At 39.7% G+C, this 20,700-nt stretch overlaps 1 protein-coding gene across 1 annotated transcript; it reads left to right on the top strand.

The window, feature by feature from the left end:
- The first annotated feature begins 11,212 nt into the window (after positions 1–11,212).
- On the top strand, positions 11,213–20,237 carry LOC147850809 (putative folate-biopterin transporter 3). Its single transcript, XM_087335584.1, has 5 exons — positions 11,213–11,973; positions 13,576–13,835; positions 18,073–18,174; positions 18,661–18,831; positions 19,168–20,237. The coding sequence occupies exons 1-5, from the start codon at positions 11,307–11,309 to the stop codon at positions 19,795–19,797; spliced, it is 1,830 nt and encodes a 609-aa protein (XP_087191710.1). The 5' UTR covers positions 11,213–11,306; the 3' UTR covers positions 19,798–20,237.
- The last annotated feature ends 463 nt before the right edge of the window (positions 20,238–20,700 follow it).

Genomic DNA, 20,700 nt, shown 5'->3' with positions numbered 1-20,700 from the left:
GCCGCCCCACCTTTTCCATCAATGAGTACTCCTAACGCATCAACTACACAACCCGGCATGGCCTTTCCTACAAGAACGTCCACAATAGATCCAGTGTGCTTGACCATATCTCCTTCTTTAATGGCGGTATCACTACCGGATATAACAATTCCTACATTCTCATTCTCAGAATTCGAAGCCATTCCTTTAACACCATTGGCGAATTCTACCATTTCTCCTGCTTGAATCTTGTTCAATCCATAAACACGTGCAATTCCATCCCCAACCGATACCACTCAATTGATCTCATCCACTTGCAATTTGGTGTGATAGTTGGTAATTCTTTCTTCCGAGATAGTAGATGGTTATTCCGTTGCTCTAGCTTTAAACAATCTCGTTCCCTTTCTCTTCCGTCGAATCCCTTTCCTCGGCACTTTATACCCAGGGCAATCTCCTGACTTCATGTCAATTCCTAGCAAGAAAGAGATGGGAAAGGGAAGTAACCTCACGATGAGGTGAACCATGTCATTGATATAGAGGGGAGGGATCGGACCTTCCCCTAGTGTTGGTTTGCATTATAAAGAAAGTAAGTTTTGACAGAATAGACTGGGTGAATGAAGCACTAAAGCCGTGTATCCATAGCTATGTAGAGACAGAGAGAAATAGATATATACAACTGAAAGTTGAGGGACTACACGGAGGGAGGGCATCCACATAGCTCTAAATCATAGGATCAAATTCCAGAGTGAGCCCCGCAATGCAACTACCTTTCGCAGAGCCGACTCTTTCAATCGATTGGCAAAAAAAAATGGATATTTGTCATATGGAGAAATTGGATGAACGAATAGACGAGTAAGGTATTAACTAAACTGCAATTATTCTAATTTGAGTCGACTTTTTCCATTCCATCTCCCCGCTTCGCTACTCTATTCGGGTTTATTCCTTCACCTTGCTCGAGCCAAGCCTTCCATGACCTGCTGGGTTGTAGGACCAATCCAAACCTTCTGACATTGGTGAGTAGAGACAAATAGCTCTATGGTGGTATTTAGACACGACGTTTTTTAGGGGTCAGCATCCATTATGTAGCATTGGGATTACGTCGTGAATTCTGATAGTAACAGGACCTCCCTCTTTTGAACTTTTCGGCGAAAATCCCTTTCTTACAAGACCAATTCCTTTTATTTTCACTTCAACTGACCTAATTTTGGGTTAAGTGGCAGCTTACGCGACACGTTCCACAGTTGCTTAAGCTGCATACTTGTCCGAGCGACGGAAACCCTAAAACCCTCTTGAACAACCTGAGGAGGACCCTGTTCTTTCATCTCCCTTGCAATTTATTATGATAATGAAAGTATTACTAAAAGTTGGTTAAGTATGGGCAATACCGTGGTGCTTTCTTGGTTTTTAGTGGTGTTTTCGCCATTTCTGTTAGCGGTGCGGCTACTATTACTAATGTTCAGAAGGCTGCTTTTACATAATTGTATTCTTCATTTCTATTCCTTCGGTTTCGTTTTCTTCCTGGCGTCTTTCCTTCTCTCATTTTTGTGAATCAAAAACAAATTATTCTTCTTTTGTTGATTGATTGAAATTTTTCTTGACTTGCGACAGATCTTAACATTGTTGTAGGTTCATTAACCACGTAATGGCAATCCTGCTTTGTGACGGAATCTACGGTAACGGCTGATATTAATTATTCATTTGATATATTACTAAATTTCTCTCTTTAATTCCGAATTAATTAGGAAATTGTTTCAACGTACTATTATGCTAATCTGGTCAATTTAGTCCCGAGTCAGATTACTAACCTTAGTGTTATCGTCGGGACCTTATTAATCACAAACCCAAGTGGCTTTTTTGGGTCTAGTTTCGGAGATTTAGGTTGAGGCAAGTCTGACTTATTTATTGGAAACTGTTTTGGTTCCTGGAATATATGACGCGATTTGTTTCTTTTCTCCTTGTTTTCTACGTATAAATTTCATTTCAATATTTTATACCTCTTCCTTTATGACCTTCAAGGGGTTTACAATTTTTTACGCTAACAACGGATTAAGTAACTTTTCAGGGATCCGTTCCGGTACAACGAGTGATATTATGTTTCAAGCGGAAAACACAAACCGAAGGCGTGACCTAGAGTCAAATCTCATAGTTGAACCCTAGTTTTGAATCTGAAACAGAGCCTTACAGCCTGGAGGGCAACATCCCTCAAGATGGGAGCTAGGGTGAGCTAAAGAGGGGACAGCGTAAGCAAATGTGTATAAACCTAGTAAAGCATGACCGAGGCAAGGCTAGGGCCATCTTCGACTAGTTAGTCTGACGGACCATGAACGGATTCGCCTTTGGCCTCTGGGCACGTCGAAACCGCATGGGTTCACCGGGGTAGAGCACAGTCCACCGAAATTGGCATAGGTTAGATGCCATTTATGGAACATGGTAAGCCCATATTCATCTGTGCATCCGTAAGGGCTAGGCATGTAACAAGGTATGGGTGGACAAAGACCCGAAAAGCAAGGGTTGAGCCTGCTTAGATAAGAGTACGTGACCTGACTTTTTGAATCAAATTGAATTGAAAGGTGGTAAAGTGGCACAAATCGATTAATTGAGGGAAGCATAAAGGCTTTAAGTGGCAGCACAAAGGGGCAAAGCAGTGCTCTAAGAAAGATGAACAACCTGCCGCCTTTTTTCATAAGATTGTGACGGTACGGAAGTATGGAGATCTAGAAAGAAATTGGCGAACTAGTAACTAGTCTTGGCTAACAACCTAGCACGCACGCACGCACGCACGATGAAAGCCCTCAACCTACACGCGCGTCGAAACTACATCCCTTTTGTTTGTTTGTTCAATAATCCCAGAGACTTTGACTTCTACACGTCTTCATTCTACCGCGCTCAAAGATAGAGTCAAGCTTCTGCCGAGGAGAAGTGATCATAGTTGTGCTCTCCGAACCGTGTGGAATAGTCGCCCATTACACGGCTCTCTAATTTGACTTTATCTGGGTCTTGTTTAACCCTAGAGGCCGAAAGGGGGGTGGAAACTTCCTCACAAGTTCCCTCCTCCTTTCCTCCTTGGGGACCCACTTTGTGATTTCCTGAAGTCCACTCTCTCCTGGAGTTTGCAGAGAGGAAAATAGTTTTTCAGTTAAGTCAGGTAAAACTTGCTTGCCTTTTCGTTATTCTATTTCGAACTCCGGCCATGACAAATGCATAGGCTCCTTCCCGTTTTCTACTTGGCATTCACCAAGTGTCTGTTCCGCCTTAGGAGGGTAGGCAAGTGGTATGGGCCCTCTAACTTCTTTCTGGGGCTTTCCTCCCGCCGAAGATCTCGCCGGTTTTACCTGCGGATGGTTGGGACCATAATAAGATAAGAGTTGAAAGGTCCCACTTTGCTGGTCAACAACCTTCTCCACGCTTGCATCGTTGTCCCGATATCTCATCATTTGTTCTACGATTACCATCATCCTTTAGAACTCTCCCGCTTGATTGCTTGAGGATACCATCTCCAAGTATCGGTCAATCCTCGTCTTGATCCTTCCTACCGCTTCTTCACATCGGGTTCACCAAGAAAGATGTTGAGGAAATCCTCGCGTGTTCATGAAACGAAGCGGAACCACTGGGGTCATGGATTGGAAGGATTCGATGTTTTTAGTAGTGTGAGAGAGAAAGTATTGAAGATAGATAGATAGATGGATGAAGAGAGAGAGAGAGAGAGAGAGAGAGATTGAACCCTTGACTTTAGTTTTAAGAGATAAGATACATCACCATTAGGATAACTCAGATCTTTGATTAAAAGTTTCATCCTTACCTCAATTGCCCCCTTGATTCTTTTTCCTCCACTCTTTTATAGATGCCCCCATGCATGTCAGGGTGCAAGACATGCATACAATTCATTTAATGCGTGAAATGCATGCCTTGCATGTTTGCCACTTGGCGCTCATCCATTACATGTGATGCATGATGTCCATGTCACTCATCGAAGCTCTTATGTATGAGAATTTACATGTGAAGAATATAATGAAAAATACAACTTTTAAAGAAACGACTTGGCTTAGTTGTAAGTCAATTGTGCTATGTAAGATTGTCCCTCATTGTGGGGGAGTCGGCCAAAAAGCTGAAACGGCCGAATCGAGAGTCGGCTGGCCGAAATAGGTCAGGAAGCCGATACAAGAGTCGATTGGCCGAAATCAACCGAAAAGTTGAAATGGGATTCAGTCGAATAGAAGTTTGGATGAATACACACACACATATATATACATAGTCATATATATATATATGTGTGTGTGTGTGTGTGATAAGTTAGTATATAGAGAGAGAGAGAGAGTCGTATTATCTGCATATATTTGCGGGATAACTCACTGAGACAAAACAATGAGAGAAGCGTGAAAGTGAACCCTTCTCAATTTTCTCCTTTCCACGTGATTTTCACACCATTGCCGAAAATCTTCACGACACCATCAAGCACATCTTTAGGTATCTAAGAGGAACCAAGGATGCACAACTAACTTTCGGATCGGCCAATCCGGCCGAAGTCGAAGGCTATACTAACTCCGACTATGCTAGAAATACGGATAATAGGAAGTCAACATCAAGCTATCTTTTCACCTATGGCGGCAGCACCATATCATGGATGTCGAAGCTTCAAGAGTGCACTACCCTATCTACCACAGAGGCTAAGTACATAGCAGCATCGGAGGCAACGAAGGAAGCCATCTAGTTGCACTGACTATCAGCCGACTTCTCAACGACAAGACAAATCGACCATCTAGCACTGACCATCTATTGCAACTCTCAGAGTGCAATACACCTCATTAGAAATTCATTCTATCACGCAAAGAAGAAACACGTTGAGGTGTGGTTTTATCATATCCAAGAGCTCGTAATGAAGAAGAAGCTTGAAGTCCAGAAGATCGACACTGAGGTGAATATTGCCGATTGCCTGACGAAGCCACTCCCAAATCAACACTTCTGAACATTAAGGACAACTATGGGACTACAACAAGAAACCAAGCATAAAGAAGCTAAACAAACAATAGCAGAAGGGAAGACAAAGACCGACCCAGTTGGACGAACCAAGAAGGCAAAATCCAAAGAGTCGGAATACCGAGAGGATGAAGATGTAGCACTGAGCGAGGATATCGACTAGAGAGAAAACGACCAACAGACGAGCAAATCCAAAGATAAATTGAAGATCCAGAGAGGAGCTTAGGAGCCAGCACAAGCGGGAAGCAGATCAACTAAAGACTGAGAGTTGGAATCAGACATGAGTTGATTCAAACAAACGAGTCGACTTAGAGGTAAATTGATCCGAACAAGTCAATCCGACCGACTCGGACTTGCCGCCCCCGACAACACAATCTAGAAGTTTAGTCGAATTAGGTTAGACACCGACCTTACCTCTGTTGGTTTGGCTGAATGCCAACGTTCTTGTATGTATACTTGTAATTATATATTAGATTTGTAATCTAGGTTTACGGGGGAGATAACCCCAATGATTTGTATACATAGGAAAGAGTAGCCCTTTTACGAGGGAGTTTGTTGGCATAAATGGTTGATTCCTTCCACTTTGTATCCTTAGTATGAACACATTCTCTAGTTAGGGCTTGAGTATATAAGCTCCAACCTAACATTGTAAAGAATATATTGGAGTAAAAGAGTTACAAAGAAGAGAATAAGAGAGAACTTCCATTGAAACTTAATCTGTGTCTATTTTCTACCTTCCTTCTTCTTGTTGTTGCATATCTGTGTTTTTTGTTGTACACATCTTACCTTGCAGGTCCTTATCATATTCTTCATCTAACATATTACAACACAGGTATGTTGAGTGTAGTCATCAATATAGGTTACAAAGTAACAGCTACCACCGATGCTCACGTTTTGCGTAGGTCCCCATACATCTGAATGGATTAAATCGATCTTTTTATGGCTTTGATTACGCTCGTTGGGAAATAAAAGTCGGTGTTGCTTCCCTAACTAGCAAGCTTCACATATTTGGCCTTTCCGGCCGTTGAATCTCGGCAGGCTGAAAACCACTTGTTTCGCCTGCATCTCTTGAAGCTTTGGAAAGTTGACATGGCCAACTCGCTTATGCCACAGGTCCATATTTGATTCAACCTATTGCCCTTTGACAAACATAGTTGTGCCAAAGTCATTCATCTCAAGGATAAACATCCTCCCTTCCCGGCGTCCTTGGGCGATGATTTTGCCTTCCTCTTCAATGAAACACCCATGATGAGTGAATCGAACCTGCATTCCCTGGTCGACTATATGTTCGACCGACACCAAGTTCTTGGTGATCGTCGAGACGTGCAGGTCATTCCCCATTATTCCTCTCTGGACGACATGGCTCAAAGGGACATCTCCGATATGTTCGATGGGATGAGGGGTGTCGTCGCCAGTTTCGATGACCCCCGGTTGTTCCAGCTTCTCTAGTGTCAAGAACCACTCCTTGTGGTTCTTCATGTGGTTCTTCATATGGTTCAATGCTCTGGATTACACGTACCACAACTCGTTTGGCTTCGAGGTGCTCACCGCCATCGAATTGGCCTTGTGTTTCATTATGAAGGTTGGGTCCATCCTGGCTTGCCCTGAACCTTCGGCATAGTGTGATCTTTGACGCCTATCTGCATCGCCCCGGCTTGATTTGGCTCTGTCCAAATCGGCGCGCTTCTTCAAGCACTCTCTCTCTTTGTGGCCCTTCCGACCATAGTACCAAAAGTCTATTGCGGCCTTCCCTTATCGGCTTCTGGCGCCGCCTTGACTCCCCCTGCTCGTGAAGGGTCCAAAACTACTATCTACACTTCTTCTGTGCCTTTGATTATGCTCCTATTGGCTGCCTCCACTGCATGCCAACCCACCTCGTCCTCCACAACTATGGGGCTAATCTGCCTCCGTGTACAACATCTTGTTGTCTGCATGCATGCACTCGTCGACGCACCCACGTGGTTTTCTTCAATGAGAAGCATCAACTGCAACTCAAAGAAGGATGGTGTATTCACTCTCATGTAGACCGTCATTCAGAATTATCTTTATCTAGACACCAGCCCTCTGAGGCCAACCTGCACCATTTCGTCCTCGTCAATGGTCACATTGATGGAGGCAATGGAGTTGCATATCTCCTTGATCTTAGAGGTGTAGTCGGCCACTAACATGTCTCTCTATCAGACATTGCTCAACTCCTGTCTGAGTTGTAGCTTTCAGGTCGTCGTACTTGCTGCAAAGATCTTCATCAGGTTCGTCCAAGCATCATTCGGCATCTTGGTGTCCCGGATATAGCTCAAAATTTTATCGCTCACACAAGATGCAAAACAGTACAGAACTCTACTTGCCGCCTGTTTCTAGGCTGGAAAATCTTTGTGTGTCATTTGTTCCTTTAACGTAACTCCAGTACTCATGCCCAAATAGGTACTGGTGCATCTTGTACGACCACGATGTGTAGTTGCTCCTATCGAGCTTCTCTATTGGAAGTGAGCTTCCCATGCCTCTATTCATGTTCCTGTCTTTGCTTTTCCGAAAAACGAAAGCTTGTCTCAATGCTTGTTCACGTGTCGGTTGTAGAGGATTCTTCTAACCCTCATGCTCTAATACCAAGTAAAAATATTACGTGTGTGGAAGTGTTAAGCACAAACACAGTTGGGTCAGCCGGACAACAAAGACAAAATAGACAATTAGGTAAACCCAGAGAATATGAGAGAGAGAGAGAGAGACTAAGTAAGCTGACAACAAAACTTCGATTACCAAAAGGACTCAATGCTCTATATATACAATGTGCTCACAGAGCACTTTTTATACAAGCCCTAACGAGTGGGTTGACACAAGTACTATCAGTACTTTAATGCTCATGAATGAGTGTGACACTGATTATCCTATAATAGGCATCTATGCTCCCTAACAGCCTATCGGATTCCATCCGACTCAACCAACCAATTCGGCTTTTCGGCTTATTCAACTGATTTGGCCCATGTTGAGCTTGTCTCTCAACAATAAAAAAACTTGTAGAGAGAGACATTGATTCTATTGTCTGTCATCTTTCGAGGTCAAATATAACCTATGAGACCAAAAATATTACATTTCATGTAATACATATGAAAATGAGTATCGACTCTCGATGTTCGAGAACTTTTCCAATGAATGTTGCAATTGAGAGTGCACATTGTGGTTGTGAGAGAAATTCAAATAAGGATTGGGCTTGGTTGAAGATGTGTGGAAAGCATGGTCAAATATGATTAAAGGTAGAGCATTTTATCAAAGTGTGATACTCAGACTCTCGAACTTGTTTAGGGAACAATGTGCATAGTCAACCACTCTCATCAATTGTGCCCCAACGCCCCATCTCACATCACAATGGATGGAAGCAATGGTTTGAATGGCAAACAACGAGATGGGCTCTAACATGTATCAATGTGTATAGTTTCCTCGTTCCGCGAAGAATATGGTTTTGTAGTTAGGTGCAACATGTGTAATATAATATGTGAAGTGTGAGGGTCCACATTTGTCCCATTTCATGATACAATGGGGTTGCAAAAAGACCTCATTCATAAAGGAATCTAGTGATGCATCATGAAGCAAGTGTATTGCATCCCATCTACCAAACCATTTTTCCATATCTTGCATCCAACTTGAACAGAAATTTTTGCTTTTATGCGTCATTTGGATCTTTTTGCTTGTGTGTGTGAGAGAGAAATAATACTAGTTATGGATGGTGGTGTTTTTTCTATTTAGTTTCTTTTAATGGCAAAAAAATGATCATCATGTAGTAGGTGGTATTTATGTAGTTTTTCTTCCATGAATGGAAAACGATTATATATGTATTACACTTTGGCTCTTGAAGGCGCTATACCTATGTATATACCACTTACAAATAGAGGAAAATTAAATTTCTTGCTCATTTGACCCGGTATTCTTTTCCTTCAAAATCAATGTTTATTGTCTTACCAAAGTAAATGGGGCTTAGTCATAGGAGCTCTACATTTTATAGCAAGCAATGTTAGCCATGGTTTTTACCACCATATGTACACCAAGTTTAATGTTTTTATATGAATGATCAGTGCAATGAATCCACTCTTTCTTGTGAAAGAGATAGATAGATAGATTCTATTATCATCTTCAGAGGTCAAATATGGCCTATGAGACCAAAAACATTACATTTCATGTGATAAATGTGAAAGTGAGTAGTGACTCTCGATGTTCTAGAACTTTACCAATGAATGTTGCAATCGAGAGTGCACATTGTGGTTGTGAGAGAAATTCGTGCAAGGATTGGGCTTGGTCGAAGAAGTGTGGAAAGCATGGTCGAATCTGATCAAAGGCAATGCAATGTATCAAAGTGTGATAATCAAACTCTCAAACTTGTTTAGGGCAAATCATGCATAGTCGACCACTCTCATCACTTGTGCACCAACGCCCCGTCTCACATCACAATACATGTGAGCAAAGTCGCATAAAGGCAATTGTTTGAAGGGCAAACAATGTCATGGGCTCTAACATGTATCGATGTGTATGGTTTCTCGTTCCGTGAAGAATATGGCTTTGTCGTTAGGTGCAACATGTGTAACATAATGTGTGAAGCGTGAGTCTCCACATTTGTCCCATGTCATGATACATTGATGTTGTAGAAAAGGCCTCATTTACCAAGGAATCTAGTGATGCATCATGAAGCAAGTGAGGTGCCACATGCATCATATTGGGGCTTATGTGACCAAATGATTTGACAACAAATACATGCCTAGATGTGATTTGATGAAGCGAATCCATGCAATGCATTGTTGCTTTCAAAAAATACTCAATTAATTGGGCTAAAGAAAAGACACAAGGCATTGGTAATAAGGTATAGAAAAAGGCAATTCGAGACTCATGAAGAATTTGACTTTTTGCATTAACGATGGTGGCAAAAGGCATCTGGATGGATACATAAGGTGGAGAAAGCAAAGATAGATAGACTTTATTATTGTTTTTGAAGGCCAAAAATGACCTATGAGATCAAATAATATGCTTTTTCACGTAGTACATGTGAAAGTGATTAGTGACTCTTGATGTTCAACAACTTTATAAATGAATGTCGCAATCAAGAGTAAGCATCGTGACTATGAGAGAAATTCATGCAAGGATTCGGTTTGGTCGAAGATGTGTTGAAAGCATAGTTACATGTGATCAGAGGTAGAGCAGCATTTTATGTAAGTGTGGTACTTGGACTCCCGAACTTGTTTAGGGCAAAGTGAGGATATTTGATTACTCTCATCACTTGTGCCCCAACGCCTTGTCTCACATTGTCACAAGTGAGAGCTAAGGCATAGGGAAGCAATGGTCCTAATGGCAAGACACAGCAAGATGGGCTCTAACTTTGTATTGTGTGTGGAATTTCCTTGTTTGGCGAATAACACAATTTTGTAATTATGTACAACGTATGTACTATTATGTGTGAAGCATGAGCTTCCAAGCATTTTTCCCACGTCACGATACATTAATGTTGCTAAAAGGCCTCATTCACAGAGGAATCTAGCGATGGGTCATGATTTTGTCCATATCTTGCATCTACCCAGAGCATAGAATTTTGTTTTTATATGTGTCTTTTGGAGATAGATAGATTCTAGTATTTTTGGAGGTCAAATATGACTAATGAGACCAAAAATATTACATTTCACGTAATACATTTGTGAGTAGCGACTCTTGATGTTCAAGAACTTTCCCAATGAATGTTGCAATCGAAAGTGCACATTGTGGTTGTGAGAGAAATTCGTGCAAGGATCGGGTTCTATTGAAGATGTGTGGAAAGCATGGCCGAATCAAAATCTCGAACTTGTTTAGGGCAAAGCGTGCAATAGCCAACCACTCAAAATCTCGAACTTGTTTGCGTGTAGAGGCGGCGGCTAGATAGGATAGAGTTCGAGCAGGTGATGATTTATTGGGACTGGGGCTTCTGATAGATGAGGTCTGGGTGCAGAGGTGTCGGTCAAATAGCATAGACCTTGAGCAGGTGAGGTGACGATTGATAGGGTCTGGTGTAAAACGCATCGGCCAGATAGGATATACTTCGAGCAAGTAACGATGGACAGGGTCCAAGAGACATAGGAATCTATGGACCAAGTCTCTTGTAAAAATAGGTAAGACAAAAAATCATTCCAGAAACATTGAAGAGCAGAAGAAAGAAGAAAGAAGAAAGAAGAAGAAGAAGTAGAAGTAGAAGGTAGATCTGCTTCATCTCTATGTCATGTATTATTATGTACCTATGATGCCATGGAGAGTCTTATGCAATAGATGTTTCTAAAGCTATCACATATGTGTATATATAGATCTATGTGGTCTTTGTCTTCCTGTAAGATCGAAGCTGAATCTAGAACATGATGGGCACATCATCAATCACTGATCTGGACCACAATTCATTGAAGAAAAGTGGCTCAAATCTGAATGAATTTGTAGAAGTTCAAGTAAAGGATCCTGTTGAAGAAGATGATGATGATGATGGCAATGATGAGACTGTAGGGCTTGTGGTGAAAAAAGAAGGGGAAACTGGAAAGCAGGGCAGAAAAGCAGGAAGCAGGAAACAAACAGATGAAAGCAGGTTTGTAAACGAAGAAGAAGATGGTGATGATGCGGAGGAAGAAAGAGAAGATTCTCTCGGGGAAGGAGAAGGAGAGGAAAGCAGGAAACAGGGGAAAGCAGAAGGCAGAAGAAAACAGGGGAAGGACAGAAAAAGCAGAATGCAGAAAGCAAAAAGCAAAATTTGGGCACCCATAGGGTGGATTGAGAATCTAGCGAAAGAGGTCGATTCGAGCTTTGTGTTTGGTGTTATGGTGACATATGGTGTGAGCCAAGGATTTGGAGGGGCCCTTTATAGAATTTCAGGAAACTATTTTTGGAAAGATACACAGCTTGTTCAGCCTTCTACGGCACAAATGTATAGTAGTATCATCAGTAGTGTTTGGGACTGGAAGCCTGTATGGGGTCTTCTCACCGATCTTGTACCAATCTCTGGATACCATAGGCGCCCTTACTTTCTCTTCTCAGGTGTTGTAATCATGTGTATATGTATGTATGTATGTATTTGTGCATCAACAAAAAAAATTCTATGTGTGTAGCTGAAAATCTTTGTTTGTGTTAATTTCTATCAAAACATTGCGAAAACAATTTGCATTTCTAAATGAGGTCGTAAATATTGCTAAAAAAGTTGCATTCTTTATTTTGCTAAATGTATGTTTATGTATGCAACATTGCTTTGGTTGGTTTTTTTCTTTTGGTTTAAAGGGTGTCTATTCATCCATAGGTATCTCCATTATTGTGTTTCTTTGATGTTGGATCCCACTTTTTAGCAATAGTGTGCTTAGTTAGAGCTTGGTGAGATTGAAGAACTAGATGGCAAATTTATCTAGTTAGAACTTGGTGAGATTTTGAAATTAGATTCCACTTCTTAATGCAATTTTACATTGTTCCAACTTGGTGTGACTGTGAAATTAGATCCCTACTTTAGAAATTGTGAATACGTAGTTTGAGACTGAAAGTAGATCTCACCTTTGTAGTATAATTTACCTTCTCTTTTTAGCATATTTTTATAATTAGGAATTTGTGGAATTAGCAAAATTAGATCTCATTCACCCAATTAGAACTTGGTGAGAATGCTGAACTAGATCCCATTTACCTCGTGAGATCTTGGTCAAGACTATGAAAATTAGATCCCATTATTGCATAATCTACCTTGCTAAGGAATTGAGTGGCACTGAATTTATCTCATCCACATTATGAATCATCTTGCACTTGAAAACATAGGAATGCTGTGGTAGGATTTAGCCTTCATATGCCTCTACATGTGCACATCCCTTAGATTGTAAAACTCAAAAGTGAACGCACCCAAATTGGGAGCCAATGAGCTTCTATCTTGTCTTATTAATATATTTATGTTGCTTGCATTCCCCTCTATCTTTCTTTAACAATTTACTTGGATTGCATTGTTAAGTTGTTCATGTGGAAACACTATTTTATATGACGATACTAATCATACAGTTGTGGAATGTGAATTTGTGTAACTATACTTTTTTAGACTGTGCATTGTTCTTAAACTACGATAAATATGCATAATGAATGCAACATCAGTCTCATTGACTGCAAAGCAATAGCCTTATGACTGGACTGTCGTGTTCATTAAATTAAACTTTCAGAATGATAATACCATAAGCTCGTGAGTCAATAAGGAATATTGTAGTGTAGATCGAATTGGTGGGGATGTCTAAAGTCTCTCTGCTATGAAGATGAAATGGGATAAAACCTCTCCTTTTGCTTCCATAAATATTTATATATAGAAGAAACAACGATGTGATCATTGGAAGCCTCATAAATATGTTTTGCCTCAATCTCCTGTTAGCTTTTAATTTCCGTCAGCAAGGAATATGGTGTATAATGGCAATGCTTTCATATGATGCTGATTTCTTTGTTCTCACTAATGAAGCATTGTCATGCTTTCTTGTTCTTTCATTTGTTTTCAACCAGTATTTTCACAGTATGTCATCATTTCTTTGTTCTTTGCTTTGTGTCAATTACTTGCTTTATTCTCATTTGTAAGAGCCATTGTTTTAAACGAAATATAACATTCATCTAATTGTTGTACTACCAATGCAGGACTCCTTTCCTTCTTTTCACTTATTATGCTCCTTCTGGAAGCCAAATTACAAAATGGCCTCGCAGTTATGTTGTTATTGCTATATACATTGGGCATCACAATAGCGGATGTGACTATAGATGCTGAAATTGCGAAGCAAAGCCGGGAGAAACCAGGACTCGCAACAGATTTTCAGACACTCTGCTCCATAAGTTCAACAGTGGGTTCATTTTTTGGTTTCTCTACAAGTGGATTCATTGTGCGCATCATGGGGCCTAAGGTAGGCACTAAAGCTAAGATAGTCATATTGAGAGTTGAAAACAATCTATCTCTTTAAGTTCATCAATGGGGTCATTTGCTGGTTTCTCCTCATAGTGCACATCTAAGATCACCACCGTAATGCTTAGCTAACAGAAACATCTATTACCTTTAGCAGTTGGGAATCTTTCAAAGGCATAAATTTCAGTCTTTCTCAGCGCACAATGTTCACTGCTTACCTAATGTAAATACCCAGTTTATTAATTATTTGAATTTATTTTAGTTTGTTGTTCTCCAAGATGAAACAGCATTTTAGGATGCAATCTCTCATTCAGTCTCATAGGCATTTTTCTTTCATAAAAGACTTTAATATATAATTTGTATCTTTCTGCAATTAGTCATTGTGCACCTCATCAACGTAAGCTAGCATAATCATAACTGGGAGTTAAAAACAAGATAGAGCCTTCACCTGGGTTTTGATCTGTTTTTAGAGTTTCAGCAGATCACCCTTTCATTTCCAGTGTAGGTTTAGGGTTTCGCCATGCATTTCAGGGTTTACATAGGTCACATTAATTTTTATGTTTTCCACCTTTTAAGAGCCATTTCATCGTTTTTTTAGGTTTAAACCTGTCCCTGCAGTTTTAGATTTTTCTGCTCTGATTTATGCCTCCTTCAACCTCAGGTTTGCATCCACTTTAGATGAGACAGGGCAAAAGAGGGAGAGATAGATACATACATTATTAACATCCATGGGTACGATCTATGGTATAGGGCCAAGCTCATGGGTTCTCTCAAATTTCTGACTGATTCTATGATGTGAACTACTTGCCTACAGGTAGAGATTCGGACTGAGTTATTGGATTCAGAGAAAGAGAGAAAAAAAGATATATTATGAGGCCAAAATGGCCTATGAGATCAAATGAGAGATTACATCTTAAAATGTTGTCTCATCTTTAAGGAAAGCAAAAATAAATACAATTAAATCAATAGAACTACTTGGCTAAGCATTATCTAAGCATTTAATGTCTTGAACTTAGATGGACTGAAACTTTTGCCGTCAAAAGATCTCCAGTATGGGCAGATCCAAACAAATAGTCTTAAAAGCACTTTTGTATTGAGTGATAATGGCATTATCTGCCAATAGCAAGGGTGATGGGATCATGGTTTAGATGGATGTGGCCAAGGGTCATGAAAAATTTCTATTGACCAGTCGATTGCAACCCCTTTCAAGTGTTGTGATCAAGATCCTACTACTGTAGCCCTGGATTGACTTGTAGCTTGAGGAGTGATGGAGTTAATGAAAGTTGTGTTAGTTCTTTGTTGATGAACTGTTGTGGTTGCATTGTTGACGTTCAACAACTGCTCTATGTGTCTCTTGAGTTCTACCAAGATCAGTGCCAAGCACGATTATTCTTTGTTTTCAATTACCTTGCATAGTGGGCCAAAGCCTTGCTTGAAGAGGCAGTGATATCTACCTATTATTTCATAAAAAACTGCACAATGGAAAAATAGCGTCCCTCCAATTCTACCTTTGATTGCACAATTTGCATATCTGTTCTTCCATTTGCCTATCTCATTCTCCAACTGATGTGAAGAAGTCCTGAGCTGCCCATCACACAATGTAGAGATAGATGTGTGTCCATATAAGAAGATAAATCCATCCTGTGATGTGTAAAAAGTACGCCATCTTTTGGCCAAGAGACATTTTAGGGATGATCCATATTCTTTCATATTCAATCTAATGATATCAGTTCACATCAGTAAACTATGCAACAGCATGTGATGAGGTATCAATCTGTCCAATGATGCACCTCAATCCATGAGAAAGAAGGATATCCTTATATTTAGGGCATGCAAATTTATCCCCTGTGATTTGAGGAATGTGATCTTGATAGAAAGCTATTTTCTTACTTCTCTCTCCTGCATATGTTTGATTCATGTTCTATTCTTTTGCTGAGTGTGATCTTGTCTGTTAAACTATGAAAGTCAACCACAATGCCATTTGGACATATCAATATGTAGTGCCCTCATTCACCAGCTGACTCGAGGAATCTAAAGCTAACCTGACATATCTATATCAGGGAAGCTCCTATATGTATGACACCAACCTGATTAAAGCCTCTATGACCATTAGTGGTGTAATCATCTCAGTCCTGATAATATTGTGGGCTAAAAACACTTCAGTCCAAATCATGCTCTATTGATCTCCAACCAGGAATATGGACTGGCAAGGAAATGATCCCACACAGAATATCAATACGTTTACTGATGTGGCGTTTAATAGATACCTCCAGTTCTTCAATGATGGTCTAAACTGGGCCCCAAATCTGCACTTCGTAAGTGCAGATTAATTGTAGGGGTAGCAACTCTATTGAATTGCCACAACTACCTGGTTCTTGAAACAGGTTGATGAGCACATCCTTTCTAGTCCCAATGGTGCGTTCTGTGATTGGTCCCCTCGGCTTTCACCTTCCAGGCTTCAGAGTTTTGCATGTCATGATTCTGCTCTGATGATCAGACCTTGCCTGAACAGGAAAATAAAACTGCATCCTTAAGTTTCACTTTGTCAACCCAGCAGCTGAATCTGTTCCAACTATGTGATTGTTTGATTGGTGATGTTAGCCTTCTTCTTTCATTCGTAAAATTTTATTGAACGATGGCATGTTTCAGAATCATTGAAGGACTCTCAATAACTTGCCATCAGGCTTTACTTTACAGATCACCTTCTTACAGAAGGCAGATGGATGCTTGGGCCAAAGGTTGTTTTTCTTGTCAAAGGTTTCTACTATGCTAAATGTAGTTCAACTGCCCATAATATAGGCTTGTTAATTCTGCCACTGTCCCTCATGCGGGTCTCTTTGCAGATGTTATTTCCCGTCATCGACAAATAAAGGCCATTATCTCCCACCATCGCAGGTGCTTTTCTTGCTTCAGAGACCTCTCCATTCGGGATAGACCTATGCTAGAGGTCTTTCGAAGACATAAATTACAACACATCTGGCTTGAGGACCTTACATGTACGATAACAAGATTCTTTAGTCTCTTCTTATCTTACTTAGTAACATTTATTTATTTTGATTTGCTGTTCTCAAAGACGAGACAACACTCAAGATCTAATCTCTTGTTTGGTCGTACAGGCCAGCTTGGCCTCTTAAAGACATTAATATATCTTTCTTTTCTTTTCTTTCTGGTTCTATTTAAAATGTTGCCACACCCATGAACTTGGTATTTTGTTGGTTGAAGTATTTCATGTTCCATGAATGAGCTTCAAATTCATTTGAGTAGAAAAGTTTGTATCCTTCGGAAAATGACAGGCATAGTATTTGGATATCGATTTCAATTTGGCTTCTGCTCTTCACGTTCCATTTCATTTTACTTCTTTTCCCAATGCTTTCTATGAATGTTAAAGCATTGGATCAAATTGCTCATAGTTTTAGCGCCGATTCTAGAGGGATGAATGATCCATCACCATCCATTCAACATGTAGCCTATGACTAAGGTATGGTGGATAGTTGATCAACACAAGGCGCCACATCTATTGTTACTCTCCACCTCTGCACCTGCCATAAATGGTTCCTAAATTCCTCAAGGCAGCGAAGAAGAATTCTAGGGAAATGATTGTAAAGAGTAAAGCTAAGCTTATTGAAGATCCCTCCGACTGTGCTTCCTGTGATTCTTCTCAGATGCTGAACCAGAAGTCTTCAATGCAGGGTGATGTCTTCTTTTTCTGCATAGAGACCCACTCAAGGTGCCGGATGTGAAGACATATCTCCCTCCGTATAAAGAGACCAGTAGAGTTCCTTTTGTGTTGTGTGCACAAGGCCCTTCCATCAGAACTATGCCAAGCTTTTGGCATAGCCGGGCAAAGGACATGGTCTTTATCACACTATATGCAACCAAGTTTCAGTTTACCGCTGATAAACTGAATATCCCATCTTATCATTAGAAGTTACTGTGGAGGAAAATGATAACATATTTATATTTGATGGTGGTTCAAGATTGGTGCGAGCAGTGTAGAAATTATTTCCTTCTCTTTGTTCATACTTCAATTGTTCTCAAAACACATTCTTCCTGCTCGATCACTGTTTTTAAAAAGCCTTCCAGGAATAATTGTCACTAGCATTCCGTGTTTCAACACAATTCAGTGCATCAATTTACAACACTGATTCATTTAGATGCTTCAATTTCTACATGTATTAAGTTAAATTTAGGGTGGGTTTTCTGAATTGTTAACTTGTAATTTGCATATCTTTTTCCAGAATGCATTGGGACTATTATCTATAAATGGAGCACTCTTTCTTTTACTGAGTTTCACATTACTAGAGACAAAAGATCATATTACATCATTCAAAGTCTCACAGGTATTGCTCTCATCTCTAAAATCTCTTTTTATTTTATTTTATTAGCACCATTTGTGTACTTGAAAAACAAATGCTGCCTGTTTTTATTATTATTAGAAAATCACAATATGTTGTTATTATGTTAGAAAATGACAGATGAGGCTTTTATTGTACATTCTGTACTTATAAAGAAAGAAATACTGTTGCTTATTTTAGTATTCATGCATATCAATGTGGTCAACACATATAGGAGGCTGTAGTTTATTTTTTATTTTCTTTGCTGAAATTGTTGAAGATAATAATGATGCTTCAGTGAATATTTTCCATGAATACTATCCCAAGCTGAAGTTTATGAGATTAATCTTAATGATAAAAGAATTCAGAAGAAAATCTTGATTTGTGAAGCAATAGTCATATGAGAAATATTTGGGTATTGAGAAACGAAATGGTAAAGGTGGGAAGTTGAGTATGATTAATGCATTTTCGATGAAAAAATCTTTTTGACAGGTGTTCAAGAAGATTGAAAGAACATGTAGAAGCATTTTCAAGACAATAAGTTGTCCTCAAGTTTGGAAACCAGTCTTGTACATGTTCATTTCATGGGCTTCTTCACCATCCATTGCTGAAGGGAAGTTCTATTGGTATACGGACAAAGAGCGAGGGTTAGGGTTCTCTGAGGTAATAAGCAGAAATATATATTTCTATATATAGGCATATAAAATCATACATTTGTAGTTAGTATGGTTCACAACCATCCTTTCATTGTTTTTCCTTGAAAGATATTGTATTGAGTGAATACTAGGTCACGTAACCACTACACAAGATAATGGAAACATGAATGTCACAATTACTTCTTTCATGCTAGAAAGATTTAAGATTTACATTATGAGTACAATTTATCTTAGGTTGTTCAAGTTATTCTGTTAACTCGAGGGTAGATGATTATCACATAACAAAATCTTGATAAACAAAACACAACTTTCTATTGATGGAATTGGTATTTTGTGATCATAGGAGTTTGTCGGCATGTCATTTGCTTTGGGATCATTGGGAGGTTTCCTAGGTACAATAGCTTATCAAAATGGATTAAAGAATTACCCGTTCAGGAGAATCATGCTATGGGCACAAGTGCTTGTGTTTGTGGGAGGAACTGTTGATTTAATCCTAGTACTGAGATGGAATCAGTGGCTCCATATGCCTGATTCAATATTCTTTCTCTTTGATGAGATCATGATACAGACAGTGGGGAGGTTAAAGTGGATACCACAACTGGTGTTGTGTGCAAAGTTATGTCCGGCAGGTATAGAGGGTACATTCTTTGCGCTTCTTATGGCAGTAGATAATCTGGGGCTGATGACCTCAATGTGGGGTGGAGCTTTGTTGCAACATAGCCTCGGAGTGAAGCGTGACAACTTCTCCAACCTTTGGCTTGCTGCACTCATCCGAACCCTTCTCCGCCTTGTTCCACTTCTTTTCCTTTTCTTAGTCCCTGACACCCTCCCCTCTGCTCCCCAACTGCTCCCCCCTGAACTCTCCATCTCTCATGTTTCTGATAATGATGATGATGACAATAATCCAGATTTGGAAGTACATCGATCTCCTCTCACCCATGATCAAACCATTGAATTAGTTCCTTACAAGTAAATAAAGGGATCTCTCTCACATTAAGTTCAGTTGCGTAATCAAAGTTCAGAGTTTATAATAGCAACCATCATCAATTGAGAAGCCCGTCAATCAATATACCTCACAATGGATGCCTCAAGTTGAATTAAGATCATAAAACCCATAGTGATAGCCTCCCTAGAGTTGGTACCATCACCTCATAATTCCCGTGAAAATGCCTGCATAAGCTGCAACTGCTCTTATTTGAATACTGAGTTCAACTACAAAAGAATTCAAAACCAGGACCATGGATCTAGCAAAGGCACATCAAGCTAGCACTACTCACATGAAGGGAAAATATGAGAAAATGATATCCATTTGTTGCGTTCTGTAATAGCTCCATGCTAACTTAAATTCAACAAAATTCTGAATTAAAAACCAAGTCAATTCCAATTTCCAATAAATTTGTGAAATTTGACACTCATTAGTCTGGAGTAGTCTCAATATGCATATGCTGGAATACTTACTGTGAGAAAGCAGATGAAAGTGGAGTATAGGATATGTTGAGTGTTGCAAAACCAAGTATATATTGCAACGAGAACATATAAGTGGTGCAAATTGTAGCAACGAAGATCTATTGTTCTCGTTTCATGGTGTACGTGTTGTCAAGTAACAAGATTTATCTGTCCCAACACATCATATAGGAGCATTGCAATATAGAAATTTAAAATGCTAAAAACTTGAGTTTCTATTATTGATGATATCATGCCATACAACTATCACAAATATCGAAATATTTTTATTAGTTGCTCAACCATGACACCAAAAGTTTACACCCTTCTCCAATGGAGGTCAACCATATGACATATTAGGATGGATTCTATTTATACTTCTATTTCCTGCACAGACATCAATGACATGTTTACATCACATTCTCACATTAAA

Source organism: Azolla caroliniana, unplaced genomic scaffold (assembly GCF_043228905.1).
Source record: "Azolla caroliniana isolate FFs.n. ecotype wild unplaced genomic scaffold, voAzoCaro1.0.p SCAF_20, whole genome shotgun sequence".
Lineage (NCBI taxonomy): Eukaryota > Viridiplantae > Streptophyta > Polypodiopsida > Salviniales > Salviniaceae > Azolla > Azolla caroliniana.
The sequence above is the reverse complement of the archived record's forward strand: the minus strand, read 5'-3'. Positions and strand labels throughout refer to the sequence as shown.

Excerpts from the sequence above, each read along its gene's own strand:
- LOC147850809 (XM_087335584.1), top strand. The coding sequence starts at position 11,307 with ATGATGGGCACATCATCAATCACTGATCTGGACCACAATTCATTGAAG. Across the intron at positions 13,836-18,072 it reads TGCGCATCATGGGGCCTAAG|AATGCATTGGGACTATTATC; the intron begins GTAGGCACTAAA and ends ATCTTTTTCCAG. Across the intron at positions 18,832-19,167 it reads GAGGGTTAGGGTTCTCTGAG|GAGTTTGTCGGCATGTCATT; the intron begins GTAATAAGCAGA and ends TTGTGATCATAG.